A 27,214-nucleotide genomic window follows, 5' to 3' on the forward strand; every position below is an offset into this window, starting at 1 on the left:
TCTGCGCATGCTCTGAGGGCGCGGCTGGGGATGACGTCTGGTTCTGCAGCCTTGCGAGGGTTAACACGTTTAAATGTTTTACTCACGTCGGCTGCAGTGAAGGAGTGTCTGCAGGTTTTGGTAGCGGGCCGTGTCAGTGGCACTGTATTGTCCTCAAAGCGGGCAAAAAAGTTATTTAGTCTGTCTGGGAGCAAGACATCCTGGTCCGCGACGGGGCTGGTTTTCTTTTTTAAATCCGTGATTGACTGTAGACCCTGCCACATACCTCTTGTGTCTGAGCCGTTGAATTGCGACTCTACTTTCTCTCTATACTGACGCTTAGCTTGTTTGATTGCCTTGCGGAGGGAATAGCTACACTTTTTCTATGCGGTCATGTTTCCAGTCACCTTGCCCTGGTTAAAAGCAGTGGTTCGCACTTTCAGTTTCGCCCGAATGCTGCCATCAATCCACGGTTTCTAGTTTGGGAATGTTTTAATCGTTCCTGTGGGTATAACATTGTCAATGCATTTTCTAATGAAGTCCAAGTGAGTCCCATTATTAAGCGCAGGTACGTGCAACGATGGTGGCAGGTGTGCCTAATGTGAACTGGTGACCTCGAGCACCGGAGAGGGGGAGTGGGAGCAGACGTGACAGGACCCCCCCCCCCCCGGGCGAGCCTGAAGGGCCGGCCGAGGCATCCCCGATTTCTTTGGCAGTGGCACCCCGACCCGCTGTCACCAACAAAAACGAAACAAGCAAAAAAACTCCCTGTCATGAAACAAAACAAGAATAGCGTCTCGACATGAGAAACATAACATCAATGCTGACTGAATGAAACTGAGGAAGTGACAGATATAGGGAAGGTAAATGACGTGATGAAGTCCAGGTGAGTCCCATTATTAAGCGCAGGTGTGCGTAACGATGGTGGCAGGTGTGCGTAATGATGAGTGAACTGGTGACTTCGAGCACCGGGAGCAGACATGACAAATCTATTATTCATTAAACACACACACTCAATTATATACAGTGATAGGCAGAGAGAGAGAGACATAACACTTTCTCTCCATCTAAGAATGTTCTCATAGTCTGCAGTAGACTCTTTGAGGGAAGGAAGACCCATCACAGTAAAATGCTCACAAACATACAGGATGATTTAAGTAATCATGGTCAAATTAACTTCAACATGGAGTAAGGGAGGACTTGCCATTGTCTAGCCAACCTTGACACAGAGACATAGTGAAGTCAACTTCTCTTTAACACAAAGACCTGATGGACCAATGACAGTGAGGTTCTCTTTGACACAGAGAAAGCATAGACCAATGACAGTCAGTTGTATTTGGCACAGAGAGAGTGGACCAATAACAGCTGAGTGCTGTTATATGCCAGTGTTATTTGCCAGATGTGGGTGAAGGTTGACCAGCATATCCTCACATCCTCCCCAGAGAGTAGAGATGTGGCAATGCTCAATGACCAAAGAGGAAGCACAGCTGTGGACCCCCCCAAAAAACACACAAAGAATGACCCACAGTGACTCCCTGAGATTCCACACACCCGCAAGTACGTACGCACACACACACACACACACACACACACACACACACACACACACACACACACACACACACACACACACACACACACACACACACACACACACACACACACACACACACACACACACACACACACACACACACACACACACACACACACACACACACACACACACACACAAAAAAAGGCTAACACAAACACTGGAGTGTCCTTGAGTGATGTACTTCATTTACACTACTCCAGGAACTGGAAAGCTGGTACTATATATAGGTGAGCAATGAGAAAGAGTGCAGCAACAGAGTGCAGCCACAGCCAACCTACCCAGATTAGAAAGCCTTATAAACCAGGGAATAAAGGGTCAAACATGTCCTTTATGTGTGTTTTTAAGGGTCTACAGACAATCATAAATAGACATAGGACTACAAAGGAAAAACCAGCCACGTCGCGGACCCCGACATCTTGCATCCGGACAAGCTAAACACCTTCTTCGCCCGCATTGAGGATAACACAGTGCCACCGATGCAGCCTGCTACCAAGGACTTTGGGCTCTCCTTCTCCGTGGCGGATGTTAGTAAGACAGCCCAGACTGCATCCCTAGCCGCGTCCTCAGTGTTTACGGACATATTCAATCTCCCTATACCAGTCTGCTGTCACCACTTGCTTCAAGATGTCCACCATTGTTCCTGTACCCAAGAAAGCAAAGGTAACTGAACTAAATTACTATTGCCCCGGATCACTCACTTCTGTCATCAGGAAGTGCTTTGAGAGGCTAGTTAAGGATCATATCACCTCTACCTTACCTGACACCCTAGACCAGAGGTGGGCAAACTTTTTGACTCGCGGGCCACAATGGGTTCTAAAATTTGACAGAGGGGCCGGGCCAGGAGCATTTGGAGGGAATGTTTGGGCCGGATATACTAAAGCATTAAATGTAGTGTGTGCAAACCTCATAGCACAGTAAGAACACTACAACCCAATTTATTAACTGTCTTTCAAATATGAAAAATAGCCGTTATCAGTTAATAAATTTGTCTCAAGGAATATGCAAGATATGGCATTTACATACTATTTCGCAGATACTGGGAGGAGGAAATGTAAATAGATTAAAATAACATACGCACTGTGATTTATCAAGATTGCGTCTGTTTTTAATAAGTTTCAATCGAAGGTGCAAAGTTAAAGAAATCAACATTTATTGAAAAATGGAATCACTTTCAACATTCAAAACATATTATTACACAACGAAATACTCAAGCTCAATAATATCTACTTGTGTTAAACTCCGCAAAATCATGGATGGATTGTCCTGACCGCGCGCTCTACAAACTCGCCACGGACGCCCTCGCCTTCACGCGCAAACTGTACACGTGTATCGTTGCCAAGCACACAGACATAGGCTGTATTAAATATCCTACCTGCAGCTGAAAATTTAAATTAAGAGCGATGTGCGGCGTGTTAATTAAGCTACTGTACCGCTGCTGTGCGTAAATGCGCATTGCTCTTAATTAAAAGACGCACTTCCAAACTTTCCATATGCATTTTTTCATAACACAGCAGAAAAACTCACCATTTCAGTGGGAACAGTGTTGTTGGTCTCCCTTTTTTGCCAGTGCATCAAAGTCTGGAGTTAGTTTTGTTGTGGCAATTCTCAGGACAGATCTGAGGTGTTGGTCAGTTAACTTGGATCTGTGATGGGCTTTGTTGATTTTCATGACGCTAAACGTCTGCTCACACACGTAGGTCGAGTTTGGAAACGCGGTCTCGTTAAGTGAAGCGTAAAAGTCATTCAGTTTAAGAGACTTGAACTTCTCCTTTGAGACGGAGACAGACTGAAGATCGATCAGTTCCAATTGCAGCTCCTGCGGTGCTGATTCGGGGTCTTGTGACAGGGGACAGGACACCAGTTGAAGTGACTTGTCAATTTTTTCAAAATCACAGAACCGACGGCAAAATTCTCTTCGCATTTCGGGCGGCCTCTTTCTGCACGGCTAGTGTGGGGAAATGTGCGAAAGATTTGTTTGACATTTGCCTGGAGAATAAAACCAGCTTGGATTTGAAGGCTCTCACATTTGTGTACATGTCGTGCGCAAACTGATCTTTCCCCTGTAGCTTCACGTTCAGCTCATTCATGTGTGAAAATATGTCCACCTGAAACGAAGTGAAAATTAAAGTGAAATAAAGAGAAACACTCCAACAACGGTCAATGTGCTTTGAGTCCGCCATCTATTGGGGAAACGTGGGCATTGCAGGGAAAGGGGAAAAAAGGAGGTTTTTACTATAATTTGGACAAGTTCGGCGGGCCGGATTAAAAAGCCTAACGGGCCGTATGTGGCCCGTGGGCCGTAGTTTGCCCATGTCTGCCCTAGACCCACCTCAATTTGCCCCAATAGATCCACAGACGATGCAATCGCCATCGCACTGCACATTGCCCTATCCCATCTGGACAAGAGGAATACCTATGTAAGAATGCTGTTAATTGACTATAGCTCAGCATTAAACACCATAGAGCCCTCCAGGCTCATCATTAAGCTCGGGGCCTTGGGTCTGAACACCGCCCTGTGCAACTGGGTCCTGGACTTCCTGATGGGCCGCCCCCCCAGGTGGTGAAGGTAGGAAACAACACCTCCACTTCATTAATCCTCAACACAGGGGCCCCACAAGTGTGCATGCTTAGACCCCTCCTATACTCCCTTTTCACCCATGACTGCGTGGCCATGCACGCCACCAACTTAATCATCAAGTTTGCAGACAACACAACAGTAGTAGGCCTGGTTACCAATAATGATGAGACAGCCTACAGGGAGGAGGTGAGGGCCCTGGGAGAGTGGTGCCAGAAAAGTTCCTCGGCGTACACATTACTGACGATCTGAAAGGGTCCACCCACACAGACAGTGTGGTGAAGAATGCGCAACAGTGCCTCTTCAGCCTCAGGAGGCTGAAAAAATGTGTATTGGCCCCTAAAACCCAGATGCACAATTGAGAGCATCGTGTCAGGCTGTATAACCACCTGGTACAGCAACAGCACCGCCCGCATCCGCAGGGCTCTCTAGTGGCCAGACCGCACCACCAAGGGCCAACTACCTGTCCTCCAGGACACCTACAGGACCGATGTCACAGGAAGGCCAAAAAGATGAACCACCCGAGCCACGGCCTGTTCACCCCGTTATCATCCAGAAGTCGAGGTCAGTACAGGTGCATCAAAGCTGGGACCGAGAGACTGAAAAACAGCTTCTATCTCAAGGCAATCAGACTGTTAAATAGCCATCACTAGCCCGGATTCCAGCCGGTTATGGAACCCTTCACCTTAGAGGGGCTGTAGTGGTGCAGGTTGAGAGCTTAAAGTTCCTTTGTGTCCAAACACACCAAGACAGTCATGAAGAGGGCACGACAAAGCCTATTCCCCCTCAGGAAACTAAAAAGATTTGGCATGGGTCCTGAGATCCTCAAAAGGTTCTACAGCTGAAACATTGAGAGCATCCTGACTTGTTGCATCACTGCCTGGTACGGCAATAGCTCGGCCTCTGACCGCAAGGCACTACAGAGGGTAGTGCGTACGGCCCAGTACATCACTGGGACTAAGCTGCCTGACATTCAGGACCTCTACACCAGGTGGTGTCAGGGGAAGGCCCTAAAAATTGTCAAAGACCCCAGCCACCCCAGTCATAGACTGTTCTCTCTACTACCGCATAGAAAGCGGTACTGGAGTGCCAAGTCTAGGACAAAAAGGCCTCTCAACATTTCTTACCCCCAAGCCATAAGACTCCGGAACAGGTAATCGAATGGATACCCAGAGTTTTTGCATTGTGTGCCTCCCCCAACCCCTCTTTTTACGATGCTGCTACTCCTTGTTTATGATATATGCATAGTCACTTTAATTATACATTCATGTACATACTACCTCAATTAGGCCGACCAGCCAGTGCTCCCGCACATTGGCTAACCGGGCTATCTGTATTGTGTCCCACCCACCACCCGCCAACCCCTCTCTTACATTACTGCTACTCTCTGTTCATCATATGGTTAAAGTGACTATGCACATGTACATATTACATCAATCAGCCTGGCTAACCGGTGTCTGTATGTAGCCTCGCTACTTTTATAGCCTTGCTACTGTATATAGCTTGTCTTTGTACTGTTGTTTTATTTCATTGCCTAGCTATTGTTCACCTAATACCTTTTTTGCACTATTGGTAGAGCCTGTAAGTAAGCATTTCACTGTAAGGTTGTATTCGGCGCATGTGACAAATACACTTTGATTTGATTTGATTTAGAGGCTGCTGTCCTATATACATAGACTTGTAAATCACTGGCCACTTTAATAATGGAACACTAGTCACTTTTATAATGTTTACATACTGCTTTACTCATCTCATGTATATACTGTATTCTATTCTACTGTATTTTAGTCAATGCCACTGGCATTGCACAATCTAATATTTAGATATTTCTTAATTCCATTCGTTTACTTTTAGATTTGTGTCTATTGTTGTGAATAGTTAGATACTACTGCACTTTTGGAGCTAGGAACACAAGCATTTCGTTACACCCGCAATAACATCTGCTAACAAATTTGATTTGATTTTGATTTCATGTTTATGCTACCTAGCGTGGACACCTGTTGTGGCACCACATTCTGGGTCAATGTACAAGGCAGTTGTACATTGTCCCCAGAAGGTCAGCAAAACAAGAACACGCAAGCAAGCACGTACACACACACACACACACACACACACACACACACACACACACACACACACACACACACACACACACACACACACACACACACACACACACACACACACACACACACACACACACACACACACACACACACACACACACACACACACACACACACACACACACATACACAATCACGCAGGTGCATACACACACATGCACAAAAATGCAGATTAATATAGAGTTCATACACACACAAGGGCATTTGAAGTTAATACATCAACATAGTGTTACAAAAGTGCATTCATTATAAGACAGAACACAGACTGATCGTGCAGTTCTTTGAAGTGAAATGAGGTTCGCTACTGGTTCAAATCAATAAGATCCTACATCTGCAGCAACAGGAAATGTTAATTATGTGAATTATAATAAACGGACATCTTTGTAGGGAATGATACATTTCTGGTTGGCAGGAAAATTCTCATCAACAAAAGAGTGATCAATTTAAGAATATACATCTGTAGCTTTCATTTATCTTCCCCAGTGGTTTTCTATATATAATGAGCCTTGATAACCCTCCACCTCTCATCCCTCTGGCTATATCATACACACCCTGTCTCCTATTCCACACAATCAATACTGTGGCCTGGTTGGACAATGAGTGAAGGTCTGTGTGAATATCTATAACTATGCAGTGAAAGGATGATACCTAGTCAGTTGAACAACTGATGCATTCAACTGAAAAGTTTCTTATGCATTTAACCAAACCCCTCTGAATTAGAGAGATGCGGGGGACTTTAATCGACATATATGTCCAGGGGGAACAGTGGGTTAACTGCCTTGCTCAGGGGCAGAACGACAGATTTTGACCTTGTCAGCTCAGGGATTCGATCCAGTAACCTTTCGGTTACTGGCCCAAAGCTCCTATCTGCCAGGCTACCTGCTGCCCCGTTAAGTACAGGTTAATGTGTGTGTGTTAGTCCATCAAATCAGCATGTTTTGTGGTAGTGTGTTTTTTCACAAATATGCTTCAGGGAGAAAGAGCTGTGGTACTGGCTTACAGACTGGGCTACGCTAAGTTAATTGATTACCCATCCCATGCTTTAGGGAAAAAGCACACAGTGGCCGGGTAGCAAACTCTATGCTGCACGGTACTAGTCCGGGGCCTGGTGGTTGGGAAACCCTGTACTACAATGTTTCCTCTGCTGCGTCATACACTGCTCAGTGTTGTGCTATGTGGAGATATGATAGGACTGTAACAATGACTGTGGAACTAGCACAGCTACACCTTCACCACAGGAAAGAGGAAACAGCTGAGTGTCATTCTCACACAGAGATCAGAGAGCGGATGACACACACACACAATGGTTGGGCGGTATCCAGATTTCAATACCTTCAAACTGTGCCTGTGCCTTTCCGGGATATACGGAATTACTGGCAGTGTACAGAAGGGGCACTATTTTTTTTTCAAGCTAAACAAAAAGCCCCAAAAACATCAGTTACCAGAATGCTAACAAAATGACAACCAACCCAGCTCATAAAGTTATGCAAGTGTCAAAAAACACAGTTTGAAGAGTGCACAAAACAAATATTAGACATCAGGGACCTTAATCCACGAGGGGATTCTCTGCTGCTGTTCCCAAGCTAACATTAGCTACTTAGCTAACATTAGCAATTTAGAAAAACTCAGAAAGACAAAATGCATTTGGCACATCTTAAATAGTTAACCTAATAGTAATAATAATAATAATCACGTCACCCCGCTCCTCCGCTCTCCTCCGCTCTCTCCACTGGCTTCCAGTTGAAGCTCGCATCCGCTACAAGACCATGGTGCTTGCCTACGGAGCTGTGAGGGGAACGGCACCTCAGTACCTCCAGGCTCTGATCAGGCCCTACACCCAAACAAGGGCACTGCGTTCATCCACCTCTGGCCTGCTCGCCTCCCTACCACTGAGGAAGTACAGTTCCCGCTCAGCCCAGTCAAAACTGTTCGCTGCTCTGGCCCCCCAATGGTGGAACAAACTCCCTCACGACGCCAGGACAGCGGAGTCAATCACCACCTTCCGGAGACACCTGAAACCCCACCTCTTTAAGGAATACCTAGGATAGGATAAAGTAATCCTTCTCATCCCCCCCTTAAAAGATTTAGATGCACTATTGTAAAGTGGCTGCTCCACTGGATGTCATAAGGTGAACGCACCAATTTGTAAGTCGCTCTGGATAAGAGCGTCTGCTAAATGACTTAAATGTTAAATGTAAATAAGATATATAGCTGGCAAACATTAGTAGTGGCGTCATACCCTGTGTTGTTCTGAACAGAATCAACCAATGCTTGTCTATTCTGAAGAAAATTTGCAGCGGAACACGCACCTGCATTCACTAATTCACGCACCTGCATTCACTATTCACTACCTTTCTATGCGCACAAAAATGAAGTGTTTATCTGAAGTGCCTTGAAAGTCTAACACAGTAAGATCATATTTTATAACTGAGCTAGTCATATTGGCAATAGAACAAGCTTTCTAATGATGCCCACCTGACACAGATTGAGATTTATAATGGGCTGTTTTTGGAATGCGTAAACAACAGCAGTAATTGTGTGATAGCAGGGATGTTCAAAACAACTACATGTGTGCTTGCTCTAGTTCCTCAATGACACAGCTAGGAGAGTTCAAAAAAGCAAATAGTTGAAGACTCTTCTTTGAGTCATAAAAGTGCATTGAAATGACTTAGGAACTGTGCACACGTTGGAGAGGTGTGTGACCTTTTTTGTTGTCTTATGTTGCACTTAACTCACATTTTTCAGGAATATTCCTATAATGTTACTCAAGGTATACAGAGTATTTTCAGATTTTGTTTTTAACAAATGCGGTAAAAAGTATAGTTAAATGTAAAATACACATACAATGAACAGTGTAATGTTTGGATTCAGTCTTGTGTCAGGTGAACTGTTGTGTCCTCAACTTTGGTCTAATAATTTTCCCATAATCCCATAATGTTCCCTTTCAATTGCTAACATGCTTATTGCATTTCATATTTCTTCTGTAAGAAACATTTAAATTTAGCCCTATTCATATGGGCCAATTCCAACGAGTGTAAAGGGTTAACACTCTTAATCCATCATCATTACCAAATGTTTGCTTTCTAATCAATAACACCTAAATCAATACACTCACACAAATGGAACAAAGAGCTATCATAAAACTAACATAGATACAGTATATAATGATATCAAAATCAAACACACAATCTCAATGGTCAATCTAAGCTCAGGCAGAACACACATTCTCTGCCAACTCAGTGGAGCAGCAGCCCATGGGCAAAAAGCAGGCGAGGAAATATTTACACTTATAGCAGAATATTTGTACAGCGCTCTGGGAGAGAGAGAGAAGTCTGTTTGAGAATGAAAGAGAGAAACAGGGAAGGTGATGAGAGGGCAGAAGAGCGGAGAGAGAAGAGAGGACAAGTAAAGAAAATGTCTGAGAAAAAGGGGAGAGGAAGATAGTAAAAGGGAAAGAGGGTGGAAGGAGAGCAGGCATGAACACAGATAAGGATAAAGTGTATCTTACTCTTTCTCTGATGAGAAGAATCTAGGCTCAGCAAAAACAACAAACCAGAAAACCTCGTGGCTTAGTGTACAGCCAGCCCGCACCACAGAACTCTGCCTAAACATATCCTTTCAACTGTAAACACTGTGGGTTGGAGAGGTAGGTGTTACATCAACTAACAACAGCTTTCAACCACTAATGCAGAGTGGGACGATGACATTGGCCACATCACACACATGCACAGCCCAAGCACACTTGTTTTTATCTATTTAACCTTCACCTAACCTTTATTTATCAAGATCTGCAAAAACAGCAATAACACACAAGCAGTTTCATTGATATGACACAACAATGGATTACATCATGTCCTGGTCACAGGTCACATGGACTGCAAAACCCACACCTCATGCTTGTGTATGTCTGCTGAAACTCAATCGAAACTCTGCTGTTTGATGAGTGTGTGTGTGTTTGCCTGTCATAAACACAAATTAAGGTCAACAATGCCAGTAATATTGGTCCTTCAAATCAAATCAAATTGTATTAGTCACATGCGCCGTACAACAGGTGTAGACCTTACAGTGAAATGCTTACTTACAAACCACTAACCGACAGTGCAATTAAAAAAAATAAGAATAAGAGATAAAAGTAACGAGTAATTCAAGAGGAGCAGTAAAAAATAACAATATATACAGTAGGGTGCCGGTACAGAGTCAATATGCGGGGTCACAGGTTGGTTGAGGTAGGGTGTACATGTTGGTAGAGTTAATTAAAGCATAGATGACAACAGAGAGTGGTAGTGGTGTGGAGAGGGGATGGGGGGGAAATATGAATAGTCTGGCTAGACCACTACACCACCCGGGAGGCCCCATCGATGCACTTATTGATGAAGCCAATGACAGATGTGGTGTAAAGTCATGGCCAAATGTTTGAGAATGACACAAATATTAATTTCCACAAAGTTTGCTGCTTCAGTGTCTTTAGATATTTTTGTCAGATTTTACTTTGGAATACTGAAGTATAATTACAAGCATTTCATAAGTGTCAAAGGATTTTATTGACAATTACATAAAGTTGTATTACATTTCTTTTTCAAGACCTCTGCAATCCACCCTGGCATGCTGTCAATTAACTTCTGGGCCACATCCTGACTGATGGTAGCCCATTCTATTCTTGCACAATCAATGCCTGGAGTTTGTCAGAATTTGTGGGGTTTTGTTTGTCCACCCACCTCCTGAGGATTGACCACAAGTTCTCAATGGGATTAAGGTCTGGGGAGTTTCCTGGCCTTTGACCGCAAATATCGATGTTGTGTTCCCCGAGCCACTTAGTCACTTTTGCCAGATGTCAAGGTGCTCCATCATGCTGGAAAAGGCATTGTGCATCACCAAACTGTTCCTGGATGGTTGGGAGAAGTTGCTCTCGAAGGATGTGTTGGTACCATTCTTTATTCATGGTTGTGTTATTAGGCAAAATAGTGAGTGAGCCCACTCCCTTGGCTGAGAAGCAACCCCACACATGAATGGTCTCAGGATGCTTAACTGTTGGCATGACACAGGACTGATGGTAGCGCTCACCTTGTCTTCTTCGGACAAGCTTTTTTCCTGATGCCCCAAACAATCGGAAAGGGGATTCATCAGAGAAAATGACTTTACCCCAGTCCTCAGCAGTCCAATCCCTGTATCTTTTGCAGAATATCAGTCTGTCCCTGATGTTTTTCCTGGAGAGAAGTGGCTTCCTTGCTGTCCTTGACACCAGGCCATCCTCCAAAAGTCTTTGCCTCACTGTGCGTGCAGATGCACTCACACCTGCCTGCTGCCATTCCTGAACAAGCTCTGTATTGATGTTGCCCGATCCCGCAGCTGAATCAACTTTAGGAGATGGTCCTGGCGTTTGATGGACTTTCTTGTGCGCCCTGAAGGCTTCTTCACAACAATTGAACCGCTCTCCTTAAAGTTCTTGATGCTCTGATAAATGGTTGATTTAGGTGCAATCTTACTGGCAGCAATATCCTTGCCCATGAAGCCATTTTGTGCAAAGCAATGATGACGGCACGTGTTTCCTTGCAGGTAACCATGGTTGAGGAAGGAAGAACAATGATTCCAAGCACCACCCTCCTTTTGAAGCTTCCAGTCTGTTTTTCAAACTCAATCAGCATGATCTCCAGCCTTGTCCTTGTCAACACTCACACCTGTGTTAACGAGAGAATCACTGATACATTTTTGTGTCATTCTCAAAACGTGGCCACAACTGTACTCCTCAATGCAATTGGAGGAATCCCGGAACATATTCCAGTCTGGAAGTATGGTCAGATTTGCTAAATGGAGGGCGAGGGAGAGCTTTGTATCAAATCAAGTTTTATTTGTCACATACACATGGTTAGCAGATGTTAATGCAAGTGTAGCGAAATGCTTGTGCTTCTAGTTCTGACAATGCAGTAATAACAAACGAGTAATCTAACCTAACAATTTCACAACTACCTTATACACACAAGTGTAAAGGGATGAAGAATATGTACATAAAGATACATGACTGAGTGATGGTACAGAACGGCATAGGCAAGATGCCGTAGATGGTATCGAGTACAGTATATGCATGTGTGATGAGTAATGTAGGGTATGTAAACATATAAAAGTGGCATTGTTTAACTTCTTCGAGATAGGGGGCGCTCTTTTAATTTTTGGATCGAAAACGTTCCCGTTTTGAACAAGATATTTTGTCATGAAAAGATGCTTTACTATGCATGTAATTGACAGCTTTGGAAAGAAGACACTCTGACGTTTCCAAAACTGCAAAGATATTGTCTGTGAGTGCCACAGAACTGATGTTACAGGGGAAACCCAGATTAAAATCCAACCAGGAAGAGACACATTTTTTGAAACCGCCTCATGCCAATGACTCCTTATATGGCTGTGAATGAGCTACGGATGAGCTTATGTTTTCCACGTTTTCCCCAAGGTGTCTACAGCATTGAGACGTCGTTTTAGGCATTACCCTTGAAGAATGGCTGTAAGGGACCATATATGGCATGTGGTCACATGGTGACCATAAAACCTTGCGTAAAATACTGAGGTAGCCATTTTTCCAATCGCTTCTTATGAGAAACCAACTGCCTCGACGGATATATTATCGAATATATTTGTTAAAAACACCTTGAGGATGGATCCTAAACAACGTTTGCTGTGTTTCTGTCGATATTATGTAGATCATTTTGAAAAAAGTTTGGCGTTATAGTTGTAGCATTTTTCGGTCAATTTCTCAGCCAAGCATGGTGAAGAAACGGGAGCTTTTTCGCCTACAAAAATAATATCTTTGGAATAAAGGAAAATTTGCTATCTAACTGGGAGTTTCCTGAGTGAAAGCATCCGAAGTTCTTCAAAGGTAAAATGATTTAATTTGGTTGCTTTTCTTATTTTTGTGAAAATAATTTGGTTGCTTTTCTTATTTTTGTGAAAATGTTGCCTGCTGCCAGCAGAGCCTAGCATAGCATTATGCCATGATAAACTTACACAAATGCTTGTCTAGCATTGGCTGTAACGCATATTTTTAAAATCTGAGATGACAGTGTTGTTAACAAAAGGCTAAGCTTGTGTTTGAATATATTTATTTGATTTCATTTGCGATTTTCATGAATAGGAAAAGTTTCTAGGGGTATTTATGTCCGTTGCGTTATGCTCATGCGTTTGAGGCTATGATTACGCTCCCGGATACGGGTTTGCTCGTCGCAACTGGTTAAAGTGGCTAGTGATATGTTTCTTACATACATTTTTCCAATATTAAAGTGGCTGGAGTTGAGTCAGTATGTTGGCAGCTGCCACTCAATGTTAGTGGTGGCTGTTAAAACAGTCTGATGGCCTTGAGATTGAAAAACAGCTTCTGTCTCTCGGTCCCTGCTTTGATGCACCTGTACTGACCTCGCCTTCTGGATGACAGCAGGGTGAACAGGCAGTGGCTCGGGTGGTTGTTGTCCTTGATTATCTTTATGGCCTCCCTATGACCTCGGGTGGTATAGGTGTCCTGGAGGGCAGGTAGTTTGCCCCCGGTGATGTGTTGTGCAGACCTCACTCCCCTCTGGAGAGCCTTCCGGTTGTGGGTGGAGCAGTTGCCGTACCAGGCGGTGATACAGCCCGACAGGATGCTCTTGATTGTGCATCTGTAAAAGTTTGTGAGCGCTTTTGGTGACAAGCCAAATTTCTTCAGCCTCCTGAGGTTGAAGAGGCGCTGCTGCGCCTTCTTCACAACGCTGTCTGTGTGGGTGGACAAATTCAGTTTGTCCGTGATGTGTACGCAGAGGAACTTAAAACTTACTACCCTCTCCACTACTGTCCCGTCGATGTGGATAGGGGGTACTCCCTCTGCTGTTTTCTGAAGTCCATGATCATCTCCTTTGTTTTGTTGACGTTGAGTGTGAGGTTATTTTCCCTCACCTCCTCCCTGTAGGCCGTCTCATTTGTTTTGGTAATCAAGCCTAGTGTCGTCTGCAAACTTGATGCTTGAGTTGGAGGCGTGCATGGCCATGCAGTCGTGGGTGAACAGGGACTACAGGAGAAGGTTCAGAACGCACCCAAAGTGGGGCGCCAGTATTGAGGATCAGCGGGGTGGAGATGTTGTTACTTACCCTCACCACCTGGGGGCAGCCCGTCAGGAAGTCCAGTAGCCAGTTGCACAGGGCGGGGTCGAGACCCAGGGTCTCGAGCTTGATGACGACTTTGGAGGGTCCTCTTCTCCAGATGGGTTAGGGCAGTGTGCAGTGTGGTTGCATCTCTGTGCATCTCTGTGTGTGGAGTACAGGGGGTCCAGAGTTCTTTTCCCTCTGGTTGCACATTTAACATGTTGATAGAAATAAGGTAAAATTGATTTACGTTTCCCTGCATTAAAGTTCCCGGCTACTAGGAGCACCGCCTCTGGGTGAGCATTTTCTTGTTTGCTTATGGCGGAATACAGCTCATTCAATGCTGTCTTGTTGCCAGCCTCTGACTGTGTTGGTATACACACAGCTACAGAGAATATAAATGAAAACTCTCTCCGTAGGTAATGTGGTGTGCAGCTTATCATGAGAAACTCTAACTTAGGCGAGCAGTAACTCGAGACTTCCTTAGATATCGTGCACCAGCTGTTGTTCACAAAAATACATAGACCGCCACCCCTTGTCTTACCAAAAGCCACTGTTCTATCCAAGCTGTATGTTGATATTGTTGTCATTCAGCCATGACTCTGTGAAGCATAGGATGTTACAGTTTTTAATGTCCCGTTGGTAGTTTAATCTTCCCAATAACGTCCATTTTATTGTCCAAAGATTGCATGTTTGCATGCAGAATTGAGGGGAGTGGGGGTTTATTCGATTGCCTCCTACTCCTCAGAAGGCAGCCGGCCTCCGGCCTCTCTTTCTCCGCCTCTTCTTCACGCAGATCACTGTGGTCGGGCGTGTTCCCAAGGGAGCCGTATATCCTCCACCTCGGGCTCATCAGAGTCGTGAAAGAAGAAAAAGGATTCTGCTAGTCCGTGGTGGGTAATTGCAGTCCTGATGTCTAGAAGTTATTTTCCGTCATAAAGAAGGTAGCGGCAACAGTATGCACAAAAATAGTCCAAAAATAAGTTACAAACAACGCAGATAAACAAACAAAAAAACTCAATCAGTTGGGGGCATGTAAAACGTCTGCCTTTTCTGCTCTAGCGCCATTTTAAATAATGGCGCCGGAGCTGCAGAACAGGGTGTGGTGAGTCTTTTGTTCCAGGCCTGCACTAACACAGCTGCTCTAGCTTATCAAGCATGCTTTATACAGTACATTGCTTAGCTGAATCAGGTGTGTTGTATCTTGGCAAGAACAAAATCCTGTGCACACTGTGGCCCTCAACGACCAGTTCCAATCAACCCTTTCTACCAGCATGACAAAGACCATGCATCCATCCAAAACAATACTGTAGTTATGGACATCATCTTCTGTCTTTCTCATAATATTGTAGGTAAACAGAAGTAACCAGCTTAAGTAACCAGCATCTACAGGCTTTTAGAAAGAGGGCATGTGCCAGTGTGTGTGTGTGTTTACGGGTAAAATGATCTGAAGTAGACAATAGCTGTACCTTATTAACTCTGAATATTAAGTGGTAATTACTCCTGGAAATGATTGCATGCTACCAAAACTGCAGATATGTATGTATGTGTTATTGTAATATATGTTCTCACAGATACATGAAGGAATAACAGAGTAGAATAAAAAGTGTGGTTGAGGAGAGAGCAGCAGGTGGTAGGTGGAGAAGAGGTCTAAGAGGAGCAGGAGGAAGGAAGGAGGAGGATAATCCCATAATCCTGCTCTCTGAGGGGCGGGATGAGCAGACATCTTCAGAAAAGCCATGAGGAGGCTTTACCCCCCCCCCCCCCCCCCCAGTATGACTGCCTTTTCATCTCCACTCAATAATACAGAGACCCCCTCCCAGCCCCATTCAAAAGCAACCCCTTTTTCCGTACAAACCTCCCAAAAATGCCCTCCTTCCCTCCTCCCCTTCCCTCCATCTCTCTACCCCTACCCATCCCTCTCTCCCCAAGCAGCTCAAGTGAGAGATCAGACTAGACCCTCCACTCAATCAATGTAGAATCCTCAGCTGTAGGCGATCCTGCTAGACAATGTGTGTGTGTGTTCTGGTGAATAATAAGAATGCATACATCAACATTTGGTGCAATTGAGAGAAATGGAATACTACCGAACATTGGAAAGGGACTTCACTTTATCTGAATACTTAACCTTTGTAAAACAGCCCAAACAAGGAAAAACCTTAATTCACCAATTACAGAATCAGTAATAATATCCTGGAAAGGACAGACTATGTCATCACTGTGGGTCAGGCGAGATAGAAAGTGAAGAACACTTTCTAATCACCTGCCCCAAACATAGATTCATTGGAGATTCCTTATTTTCAAAATGAAAGGTTCTACATTCACAGAACAATTAAACAAAGAGAAACTTTCTATACTTTTGGGGGAGAGGTCTGATGTTATAGAGTTGGCAGCAAAGTATGTCACAGTTTGTCCCAAGCGAAGGGAGGAAACATAAAAATGTACTATTGTACTATTGTATTATAAGTAATATTATAAGTAATAGAACATTTTCAATTATTTTTTTTATTCTGAACATTGGCCATTATTACATTTCTGTATTGGATATTTATTTGTTATATTCTGTTAATATACCGTGTATATTTTTGTATTTCATATTATAACTACTATTTTTATTGCTGTCATTGTTGCTTTCATATTTTTTTTGTAGGACTTTGCTTTGTCAACATTGAAATGGTCATTCATACCATTAAAGCATATTGGACTTGAGAGAGAGAGAGAGATAGACAGGGACAGATTCAACACAGTGATGAGACATATCACTTTTTGGGGGACATATTAACCAAGAGAGATGGAGCAAGGAGGGAAAAAGAGAGAGACATTCAGCAACTACAGATGTCCTTGTCTTTTGAAAGTATACACCTGAAAGAGCCACACTAAACATATAATGTCACAGGTCTCAAATTACCAGACTAATATGGGGGTCCCCACAATGAAGTCAATTTCATGTATTATGTTCAGCTCAGTGGGTCACTTTACAGTTAAGTGGGGGTCTTTTAGCAGACTTACCTTGGAGTACTGTCTGCGTAGACTAAACCTCTGAACCATCCTGACTGACGGAGCGACTGACGATGTGTTCTACTCCCCTCCACGCACGGAGCTCTTCTCAGTAGGAACACACACATCCATAGCCAGTATACACACACACACACATCGCTACAAACTACTTCACGCTAAAGGAAATATGCATGTGCATAATCACAGAAAAGCACACACACACAAACACACTTCTCTCTGTTCCAAACTGCTCTAGACCATGCTGGTTCATCTAGTGAGAAAACACAAGTGACGAGAGAAAAGAAAGTGAGAAGGAGGTGAGATTGAGGAAGGAAAAGGGAGGGAGGGAGAACAGACAAAGATAAAAGAGTGCTCAGCTGTGCTTCCCTCTACTCACACAGCATGGGTGCGCACTCTCTCCACATTCACACAATGTGGTTGAAAGAATATAGAGTTACAAAGCAGACAGGAATTAGAAATACTGACACACTAAAACTATCTTGCTGCAGACACACGGTCTGACGCAAACACACACAAACACATACACAGACACACACTCGGTCTTCAGCTCCGTCACATTTACTGGAGAAAAAGCAATGTTGTGTCATGCTTCCTGTCGGGCAGTGGAGGGGGCAGAAAAAGGGGAGGGTGAGGGGCTGTCTGACTGTCTGACTGTCTGTACAGCGCCTCTCCTGGGACTATGTCAGTGGGGGGGGGGGGGGGGATAAGAGAGAGAGAGTACACACACATTCCTTTCCAAAGGGCCGTGGGGTGAGACAGAGATGCAGCTTGAGCCCCACCCTCTTCAACATATATATCAACGAATTGGCGAGGGCACTAGAACAGTCTGCAGCACTCGGCCGCACCCTACTAGAATCTGAAGTCAAATGTCTACTGTTTTCTGATGATCTGTTGCTTCTGTATCCAACCAAGGAGGACCTACAGCAGCACCTAGATCTTCTGCACAGATTCTGTCAGACCTGGGCTCTGACAGTAAATCTCAGTAAGACTAAAATAATGGTGTTAAAAAAAGGTCCAGTTGTCATGACCACAAATACTAATTCCAAATTGAGACTCAGCATGCAGATTTCTGCAAAAACATACCAAATAATGCATGCAGAGCAGAATTAGGCCGATCCCCATTAATGATCAAAATCCAGAAAAGAGACGTTCAATTTTACAACCCCAAAAAGAAAGCGATTCCCAAACCTTCCATAACAAAACCATCACCTACAGAGAGATTAACCTAGAGAAGAATCTAAGCAAGATGGTCCTGGGGCTCTGTTCGGGAAACGCAAACAGACCCCTCAGAGCCCCAGGACAGCAACAGCAACACAATTAGACCCAACCAAATCATGAGAGAACAAAAAGATAATTACTTGACACATTGGAAAGAATTGGCTATTTTTTGGGGGGAAAACCTGAATGCTATTTGGCACTAAACAGAGAGTACACCGAGGAAGACTACTTGACCACTGTGACTGACCCCAAATTAAGGAAAGCTTTGACTATGTACAGACTCAGTGAGCTTATAAAGAGGCCACCATAGGCAGACCTGGCTCTCAAGAAAAGACAGGCTATGTGCACACTGCCCACAAAATGAGGTGGAAACTGACCTGAACTTCCTCCTGCCAAACCTCCTGCCAAATGTATGATCATATCAGAGACACATATTTCCCACAGATTACACAGACAAATAATTTTTTTAAACAAATCCAATTTTGATAAACCCCCATATTTGTTGTGTGAAATACCACAGTGTCCCATCACAGCAGCAATGTGTGTGATCTGTTGCCACAAGAATAGGGCAACCAGTGAAGAACAAACACCATTGTAAATACAACCCACATTTATGTTTATTTATTTTCCCTTTCATACTTTTACTTCTTGAGTGTAGGGGCAGGATTTTTGTTTTGGCTAAAAAACATACCCATTTGAAACTGCCTATTCCTCAGGCCCAGAAAGTAGAATATGCATATAATTGTCAGATTAGGATAGAAAACACTCTAAAGTTTCCAAAACTGTCAAAATATTGTCTGTGAGTATAACAGAACTGATATTGCAGGCGAAAACCTGAGGAAAATCAAACCAATCTGCTGTTTTTCCTGAAAGCTCTCAGTTCCATTGGATTCCTTGCCTCCATTTAAAGGGATATCAACCAGAGTCCTTTTCCTATGGCTTCCTCAAGGTGTCAAAAGTCTTTAGACATAGTTTCAGGCTTTTATTTTGAAAAATGAGCGAGAAAGATAACATCGCGTCAGTGGATAGCTGGGTGTTCGCAGAGTTTTGCTTGCACAACAGAGTGGGGCAGCCATTGTCTCTCCATCTCCTATTGAAAAAGCGACAGTCCCGGTTGATATATTATCGATTAAATATTTTAAAAACAACCTGAGGATTGATTATAAAAAACGTTTGAGATGTTTCTGTGGACATTACTGATACTATTTGGAATTTTCATCTGCGATGTCGTGACTGCTCGAGCCTGTGGATTTCTGAAAATAACACGCCAAACAAATGAGGTATTTTGGATATAAAAATAATCTTTACAGAACAAAAGGAACATTTATTGTGTAATTGGGAGTCTCGTGAGTGCAAACATCCGAAGATCATCAAAGGTAAGCGATTTAATCTATTGCTTTTTTTTTACTTTCGTGACCAATCTACTTGGCAGCTAGTGTTTGTAATATTTTGTCTACTGAGAGAGATGTTCTTACATAAACGCTTGTTATGCTTTCGCCGAAAAGCTGTATTGAAATCTGACATGCCAGGTGGATTAACAACAAGCTAAGCTGTGTTTTGCTATATTGCACTTGTGATTTCATGAAAATTAAATATTTTTTGTAATTTAATTTGAATTTGGCGCGCTGCAATACAGCGGGTGTTGATGAAAAGGATCCCGCTAAATGGATGGGTGCGTCAAGAAGTTAACTATTTGTACTTAGCCATAATATGACTTTTGAAATGTCTCTATTCCTCTGAAACGTTTCTCAGTGTAATATTTACTTTGTTTTGAATAAGATAGAAAATGAGAGAAGAGGGGAGGGAGGCAAAAGAAAAGAAAGACAGTGGGTCATAAAGAGAATGGGTAGGATGTGGCTCTATCAGATGCATTGTGTGCAATGTGGAATCTCAAGCACACACACACACACATTTCACTGCTCCCGCCTCTTCAAATATCTTCAACAGTGTAAGGACAGACACCAGAAACAAGATGCAAGTACAAGGAGTGAACATTTAATTAAACACGGACAGGAACAGAATACGGACAGCGTCTGGACAGAGGAAAACAAAATTGTAATAATGCTGACACGGGGAACAAACTGAGGAGTGGACAGATATAGAGGGGCAATCAACAACGTAAAGGAGTGTGTGTGTATGTGTGTGTGTGTGTGTGTGGCTGTGTAATCCCACAAATGTTGCGAGGGAGTAAAAGATGTTAGGGACAATACAGGATGAATCACAATAATTGTTTGCTAAAAAGAGGTCAAAATCCTTTCCATAAACTGTCTACATTACGACATATATGAATAGCTAATTATGGAAAATAAGATGAGCAGGATTTTTGAAATATATATATATATTTTAATGGCTTTATATAATACAAATTGAGGTGGAAATGCATTTGCCGTTTGATCTGCTTCTGTTCTGTGGGTGTAACTGTGTGCTTTTTTTGAAGGATGAGTACCGGTCCATCCGGTTCCATGGGATCCAAATGTGCAAATTGTCCAAACAGATCATCAAGGTGGATGGATTATTTTAAACATGTTATTGCTAACATGTCACCATAGCAGGTATATCTCTCTCGTCACCCCCAAAACCAATTCTTTCTTTGGCTGCCTCTCCTTCCAGTTCTCTGTTGACAATGACTGGAACGAACTACAAAAATCTCTGAAACTGGAAACACTTATCTCCCTCACTAGCTTTAACCTCTTGCTCCTACCTGACACGCAGGCATCCCATCTAGACATCTGGAAATGCAAATGTGCTACGCTAAATGGTAATAGTACTAGTTAAAACTCAAACGTTCATTAAAATACACATGCAGGGTATTGAATTAAAGCTACACTCGTTGTGAATCCAGGCAACAAGATTTTTAAAATGCTTTTTGGCGAAAGCATGAGAAGCTATTATCTGATAGCATGTAACACCCCAAAAGACCCGCAGGGGACGTAAACAAAATAATTAGCATAGTCGGCGCTACACAAACCGCACAAATAAAATATAAAACATTCATTACTGTCAGGACCCGGTTACGAACCCAGGTCTCCGGAGTGAGAAACAGTCACTTAACCAACTGAGCCACGAATAGTCGGCAGAACCCAGAAGATGAGGCAGACACAGCAGTACTTGAGACGGTGTATTTAATGAAGTAAAAAGTGAAGTTCTTCAGGAAAACATGTAACTCCACAACCTCAAAAGGAATTCCACAAGAACAAAGGTAATCCTCCAAGACAAAAAGGTAAATCCACAAGGTGGAAGGTATAGCATAAAAAAAGCCTCAAAAGATACTCAAAAATAAACAAGAACAAAAAACAGAATTCCACAAGAGAGTCTACCGGGATCAACAAGAGTTCACAGAGTACTAGCGCTGGGTGCTAACATACAAACACAGAGCAAAAAACTGAGGAAAACAAAGGGTTTAAATACAACCAGGGGAAACGAGGCACAGGTGCAAATAATAATGGGGATCAAGGGAAAACAAAAGGTCAAAAGGCATAATGGGGGCATCTAGTGACCAAAAACCGGAACAACCCTGGCCAAATCCTGACAATTACCTTTGACCATCTTCTCTGTTGGCACTCCTAGATGTCCCATAATCACTATTGGGTCTTTTTTTCGATTAAATCGGTCCATATATAGCCTAGATATCGATCTATGAAGACTGTGTGATAAACGGAAAAAAATAGCGTCTTATAACGTAATGTCATTTTTTTAAATTAAAAAAGTCGACGATAAACTTTCACAAAACACTTCGAAATAATTTTGTAATGCAACTTTAGGTATTAGTAAACGTTAATAAGCAATCAAATTGATCACGAGGCGATGTATATTCTATAGGGTTACGTCTGGAAATAATGTCCGGGTAAATCTCAACCAAAATATCCGGTCGGAGACCTGAAGAAATGGGCTGTCTCTTCTTCGTTTGACCAAGAAACAAAGCCTAGGCAAATGACAAGACTGTTGACATCGTGTGGAAGTTGTAGGAATTGCAATCTCGGCTCCAGGTAATTTGCTTTCCCATAGACAATACATGCAAGTGGCGCATTGATATATTTTCCAATTTTCAGTGATCAGATTTTCCTGCGCTTTTCGATGAAACGCACGTTCTGTTATAGTCACAGCCGCGATTTAACCAGTTTTATAAACGTCTGAGTGTTTTCTATCCACATATACTAATCATATGCATATACTATATTCCTGGCATGAGTAGCAGGGCGCTGAAATGTTGCGCAATTTTTAACAGAATGTTTGAGAAAGTAGAGGGTCGATTTAAGAGGTTAAGCACCAGCTGTCAGAGCAGCTCACAGATTACTGCACCTGTACATAGCCCATCTATAATTTAGCCCAAACAACTACCTCTTTTCCTACTCTAACTATTTTATTTTATTTTATTTATTTATTTATTCTGCACCCCATTATTTTTATTTCTACTTTGCACATTCTTTCCACTGCAAATCTACCATTCCAGTGTTTTACTTGCTATATTGTATTTACTTTGCCAACATGGCCTTTTTTTGCCTTTACCTCCCTTATCTCACCTCATTTGCTCACTTCGTATATAGACTTGTTTCTACTGTATTATTGACTGTATGTTTGTTTTACTCCATGTGTAACTCTGTGTTGTTGTATGTGTCGAACTGCTTTGCTTTATCTTGGCAATTGTAAATGAGAACTTGTTCTCAACTTGCCTACCTGGTTAAATAAAGGTGAAATAAATAAAAAATTGGACAATAAGCAGATATGGCTTCTTAACCTATAATGTCCAAATAATGATGATCCAAGCTTCTTTGAAAATACACACTACCGTTCTTATTGTGCAGGAATACATTGATTTGGATAGAAAACGCTCAGTTTCCAACAGTTTCCAAAACTGTTAAAATAATGTCTGTGAGTATAACAGAACTGATATGGCTGGTGAAAATCTGAGAAAAAATCCATCCAGGAAGTGGGATTTTTTAATGTTTGTAGTTTTCCATAGACTGCCTATACAGATTCCAATGACTTAGGACTCAAATTGCACTTCCTATGGCTTCCACTAGATGTCAACAGTCTTTGGAAATTGTTTCAGGCTTGTATTCTGAAAAATGAGGGAGTAAGACCGGTCTGAATGAGTGGACACTGCAGTGTCCCAGAGGTTTTTCATGCGCACGACCGAGAGCACGCCTTTCTTGTTTTCCATTTATATTGACAAAGCTTTTGTCCGGTTGAAATGTTATTGATTATTATGACTAAAAACAACCTGAGGATTGATTATAAACATCATTTGACATGTTTCTATGAACTTTACTGATACTTTTCAGATTTTTCGTCTGCCTGTTGTGACTGCCTTTGAGCCTGTGGATTACTGTACAAAACACACAAATATAAATTGGATAATTGGATATAAAGAGGGACTTTATCGAAAAAAACAAACATCTATTGAGTAAATGGGAGTCCTCAGAAAATCGCATGGTTTGCTTTCACCGTAAAGCCTTTTTGAAATCTGACACAGCCAATGTAGCCAAAGCCAATGTATAACACTTGTATGTTTTATGAATTTGTAATATGAGTATATCTGTTTTTGAATTTGGCGCTCTGCAATTTCCCTGGATGTTGGTCAGGTGGGACGCTACCGTCCCTCGTACCCTAGAGAAGTTAACAAAAATCTTGCAGGGTGGTTGAAAAATGAGTTTTAATGACTCCGACCTAAGTGTATGCAAACTTCTGATTTCAACTGTATAAAGCTCCAGTCCATTAAAGAAATTGGAGTCCTCTTACACTTCAGTGTTGTGATGCAAATATTCTAGCTAAATGCTTGGCACATAGAATTAAAAAGGTATTGTCAGATATTATTCATCGTAATCAGACAGGTTTTTTACACGGACAATACATTGGAGATAATATATGACAAGTACTGGAAACAGAATACTATGAAATATCAGCGAAACCAGGCCTGGTTTTCAAAGCTGATTTTGAAAAGGCTTTTGATAAAGTATGACTGGAGTTTATATATAAAAGCCTGGAATATTTACATTTTGAAGAATCTCTTATAAAATGGGTTGCATGTGTGACATAACTCCACCAGTCCTATTTATGATATAATTTACAAAGATTCTACTTTTTTTAATTGATAAGAAATTCGTTTTTTAAAATAATTTAGTATATTTGAGTTTAACCACAATATCTGTCTTTGCAGGTGGATTAAACTGAAATTGCAACCAACTTTCTAAGGCTTATTTAAAAACTAACGATATTTTGGGAGATTACACAGACATATGTAAATGTCTGCTCTACCCAAAATTACAAACAACTAATTGCAGCATTACCACAGAAATGGAAGAGGCAAGTGGAAGGGGGAAAAAGTAAGGAACTTGTCTGTCCGTCCTGCATTAAAGACCAAAAATGGTTAAAGAAAATTGTGATAAATTAAAAAAATATATACCAATTTCATTTAAGGACCAAAAAATTGACAGCTGTGCCATATAAGTTGCAAGATTGTTGGGGAAGAGATGTTCAATGTACCGATTCCATGGCATATGGTTTATATATATGGGGGGTACAATCTTCCCAGCTCTGCAGATTTTGCAGGCACACAGACACTGGACCTCTGCCTAGAAGGCAATCATCGCCTCTTCACTGTTGACTTTGAGACTGGTGTTTTGCGGGTACTATTTAGTTGAGGACTTGTGAGGCAACTGTTTTCAACCTACATATTTGACATACGTTTACATTGTGCATGTTTATTTATAGTCATTATTATTCAACATGTCCTCATCTAGGATTTGAACTCACAACCTTTGGGTCATGGCATTTTGATCTTTCTGCTATGTCTGTGTCAATTGGGAAGTAGTGAACTACTTAGGTGAAGGTCTGGTATTCTTGGGGGTGTATGCTATCAGATAATAGCTTCTCATGCTTTTTCCGAAAAGCATTTTGCAAATCTGACTTGGTGGCTAGATTCACAACGAGTGTAGCTTTAATTCAGTACCTTGCATGTGTGTTTTAATGAAAGTTTGATTTTTATCGAAAACTATAGGTGGCGCTCTGAAATTTCCGCTGATTTGGTTCCGCCAGCGGAACCAAATCCCTAAGAAGTTTTTAATAACTTTTTTGTCATGTAACTACTGGAACTACACTCAATTTCTTTTGAAAACAAATTATATGGGTGAAGTAGACAATAATTTCCTTTCATTTTCAGCATCAGACCTGTCTAATTCTCACTTAACCTTATAGTCCGCCCCATCCCGCATGCGGTCGCGTTACTACAGCCTCAAGCTCATTACCATAACGCAACGTTAGCGATTTCTAAAAATCGCAAATGAAATTAAATAAATATGCCTGCTCTCAAGCTTATCCTTTTCTTAACAATCCTGTCGTCTCAGATTTTCAAAATATGCTTTAGAACCAGAGAAAATCAATAATTTGTGTAAGAGTGGTGATAGCTAGCTTAGCATTTAGCGTTAGCATTTAGCACGCAACATATTCACAAAAACCAGCAAAGGGATCAAATAAAATAATTTACCTTTGAAGAACTTCAGATGTTTCAATGAGGAGACTCTCAGTTACATAGCAGATGTCCAGTTTTTCCGGAAAGATTCTTGTGTAGGACACAACGTTCCGTTTTGTTACTATGCATTTGGCTAACGAAACTAACCGAAAATTCAGTCACCTACACGTCGAACTTTTTTCCGAATTAACTCCATAATATCGACTGAAACATGGAAAACGTTGTTTGAATCAATCCTCAAGGTGTTTTATCATATATCTCTTCATTGAAATGCCGTTCCTGGAAGCCTGCATTCTTCTCTGATTCACAGCTGGCCATGACTGGGAGACCATTGGCCAATCATGCTCTAGTGACTCCTTGTGGCGGGCTGGTCGCAAGTTGTACAATGTTTCCTCTGACACATTGGTGCTTCCGGGTTAAGCGAGCAGGGTTGTGTTATGAAGGACGAGAGTGCAGCCAAATCTGCAACGGTCAACAGTGGCATCAATTCTGCAAAATTTCTGGCAAAACAACAGGTAAGATGTGCATTCTGCAAGGGCATCTGACTGAACTGCACATTACAGAAGTAAATTGAGCAAAGCCTCCAAAACTACTTGTGTGTAATCGTTTTTGTATTTCTGCATGGGACCCAACGGTTACCTCCTACAGGTGGGAGAGGTAGGATTTTCACTGCTGGGTAGGAAACTGCAATCGTTGATATGGTTATCAGAAACAATGGCATAAAACTCAGAGATTCAGGATGAGTGTTGACAGACAATGTAAGCATGACAACTATTTCTAGAGTCCTGAAACAACATCAAGTCAGGATGAAGCAGTTGTACACTGTCCCCTTTGAGAGAAACTCTGATGGAGTCAAGCAACTCAGGAACCAATAAGTCCAGGTAAGATGACTATAAAATACAGAACTGGTTTTGAACAAAACCAAACAGGGCAGAGGCACACAATGGCATGTTTTTAGGTATAATGTAAACTACCGTAATAACCTAACTCTTATGTTGCCTTGTGGATTTATTTTAGAGAGTCATGGAGATTGAAGCCAGGCAAACACATATTAATCTCTGGGGATGAGGCTGGTTTCAACTTGGCCAAAACACGGCGGTGAGGAGGAATGTGATTGGGAAAAGAGCCACAGTGGAT

General features: G+C 42.3%; 1 protein-coding gene across 2 annotated transcripts in view; it reads right to left on the reverse strand.

Annotated features, from left to right (window-relative positions):
- The window catches only part of LOC124031651 (transmembrane and coiled-coil domains protein 1-like), a 78,352-nt gene that overhangs the window by 33,437 nt on the left and 17,701 nt on the right, over positions 1-27,214 (reverse strand). The window contains exon 1 of one of the 2 annotated variants that reach the window (XM_046343155.1): positions 17,383-17,663. The exons of the other annotated variant lie outside the window; for it this stretch is intronic. Coding sequence (XP_046199111.1) covers positions 17,383-17,421 — 39 coding nt within the window. The 5' untranslated portion in view covers positions 17,422-17,663. Of the gene's footprint in view, positions 1-17,382; positions 17,664-27,214 lie in introns of those variants that run through there. 2 annotated transcript variants of the gene reach the window in all.

Source organism: Oncorhynchus gorbuscha, linkage group LG03 (genome assembly GCF_021184085.1).
Source record: "Oncorhynchus gorbuscha isolate QuinsamMale2020 ecotype Even-year linkage group LG03, OgorEven_v1.0, whole genome shotgun sequence".
In the NCBI taxonomy this organism is placed as follows: domain Eukaryota; kingdom Metazoa; phylum Chordata; class Actinopteri; order Salmoniformes; family Salmonidae; genus Oncorhynchus; species Oncorhynchus gorbuscha.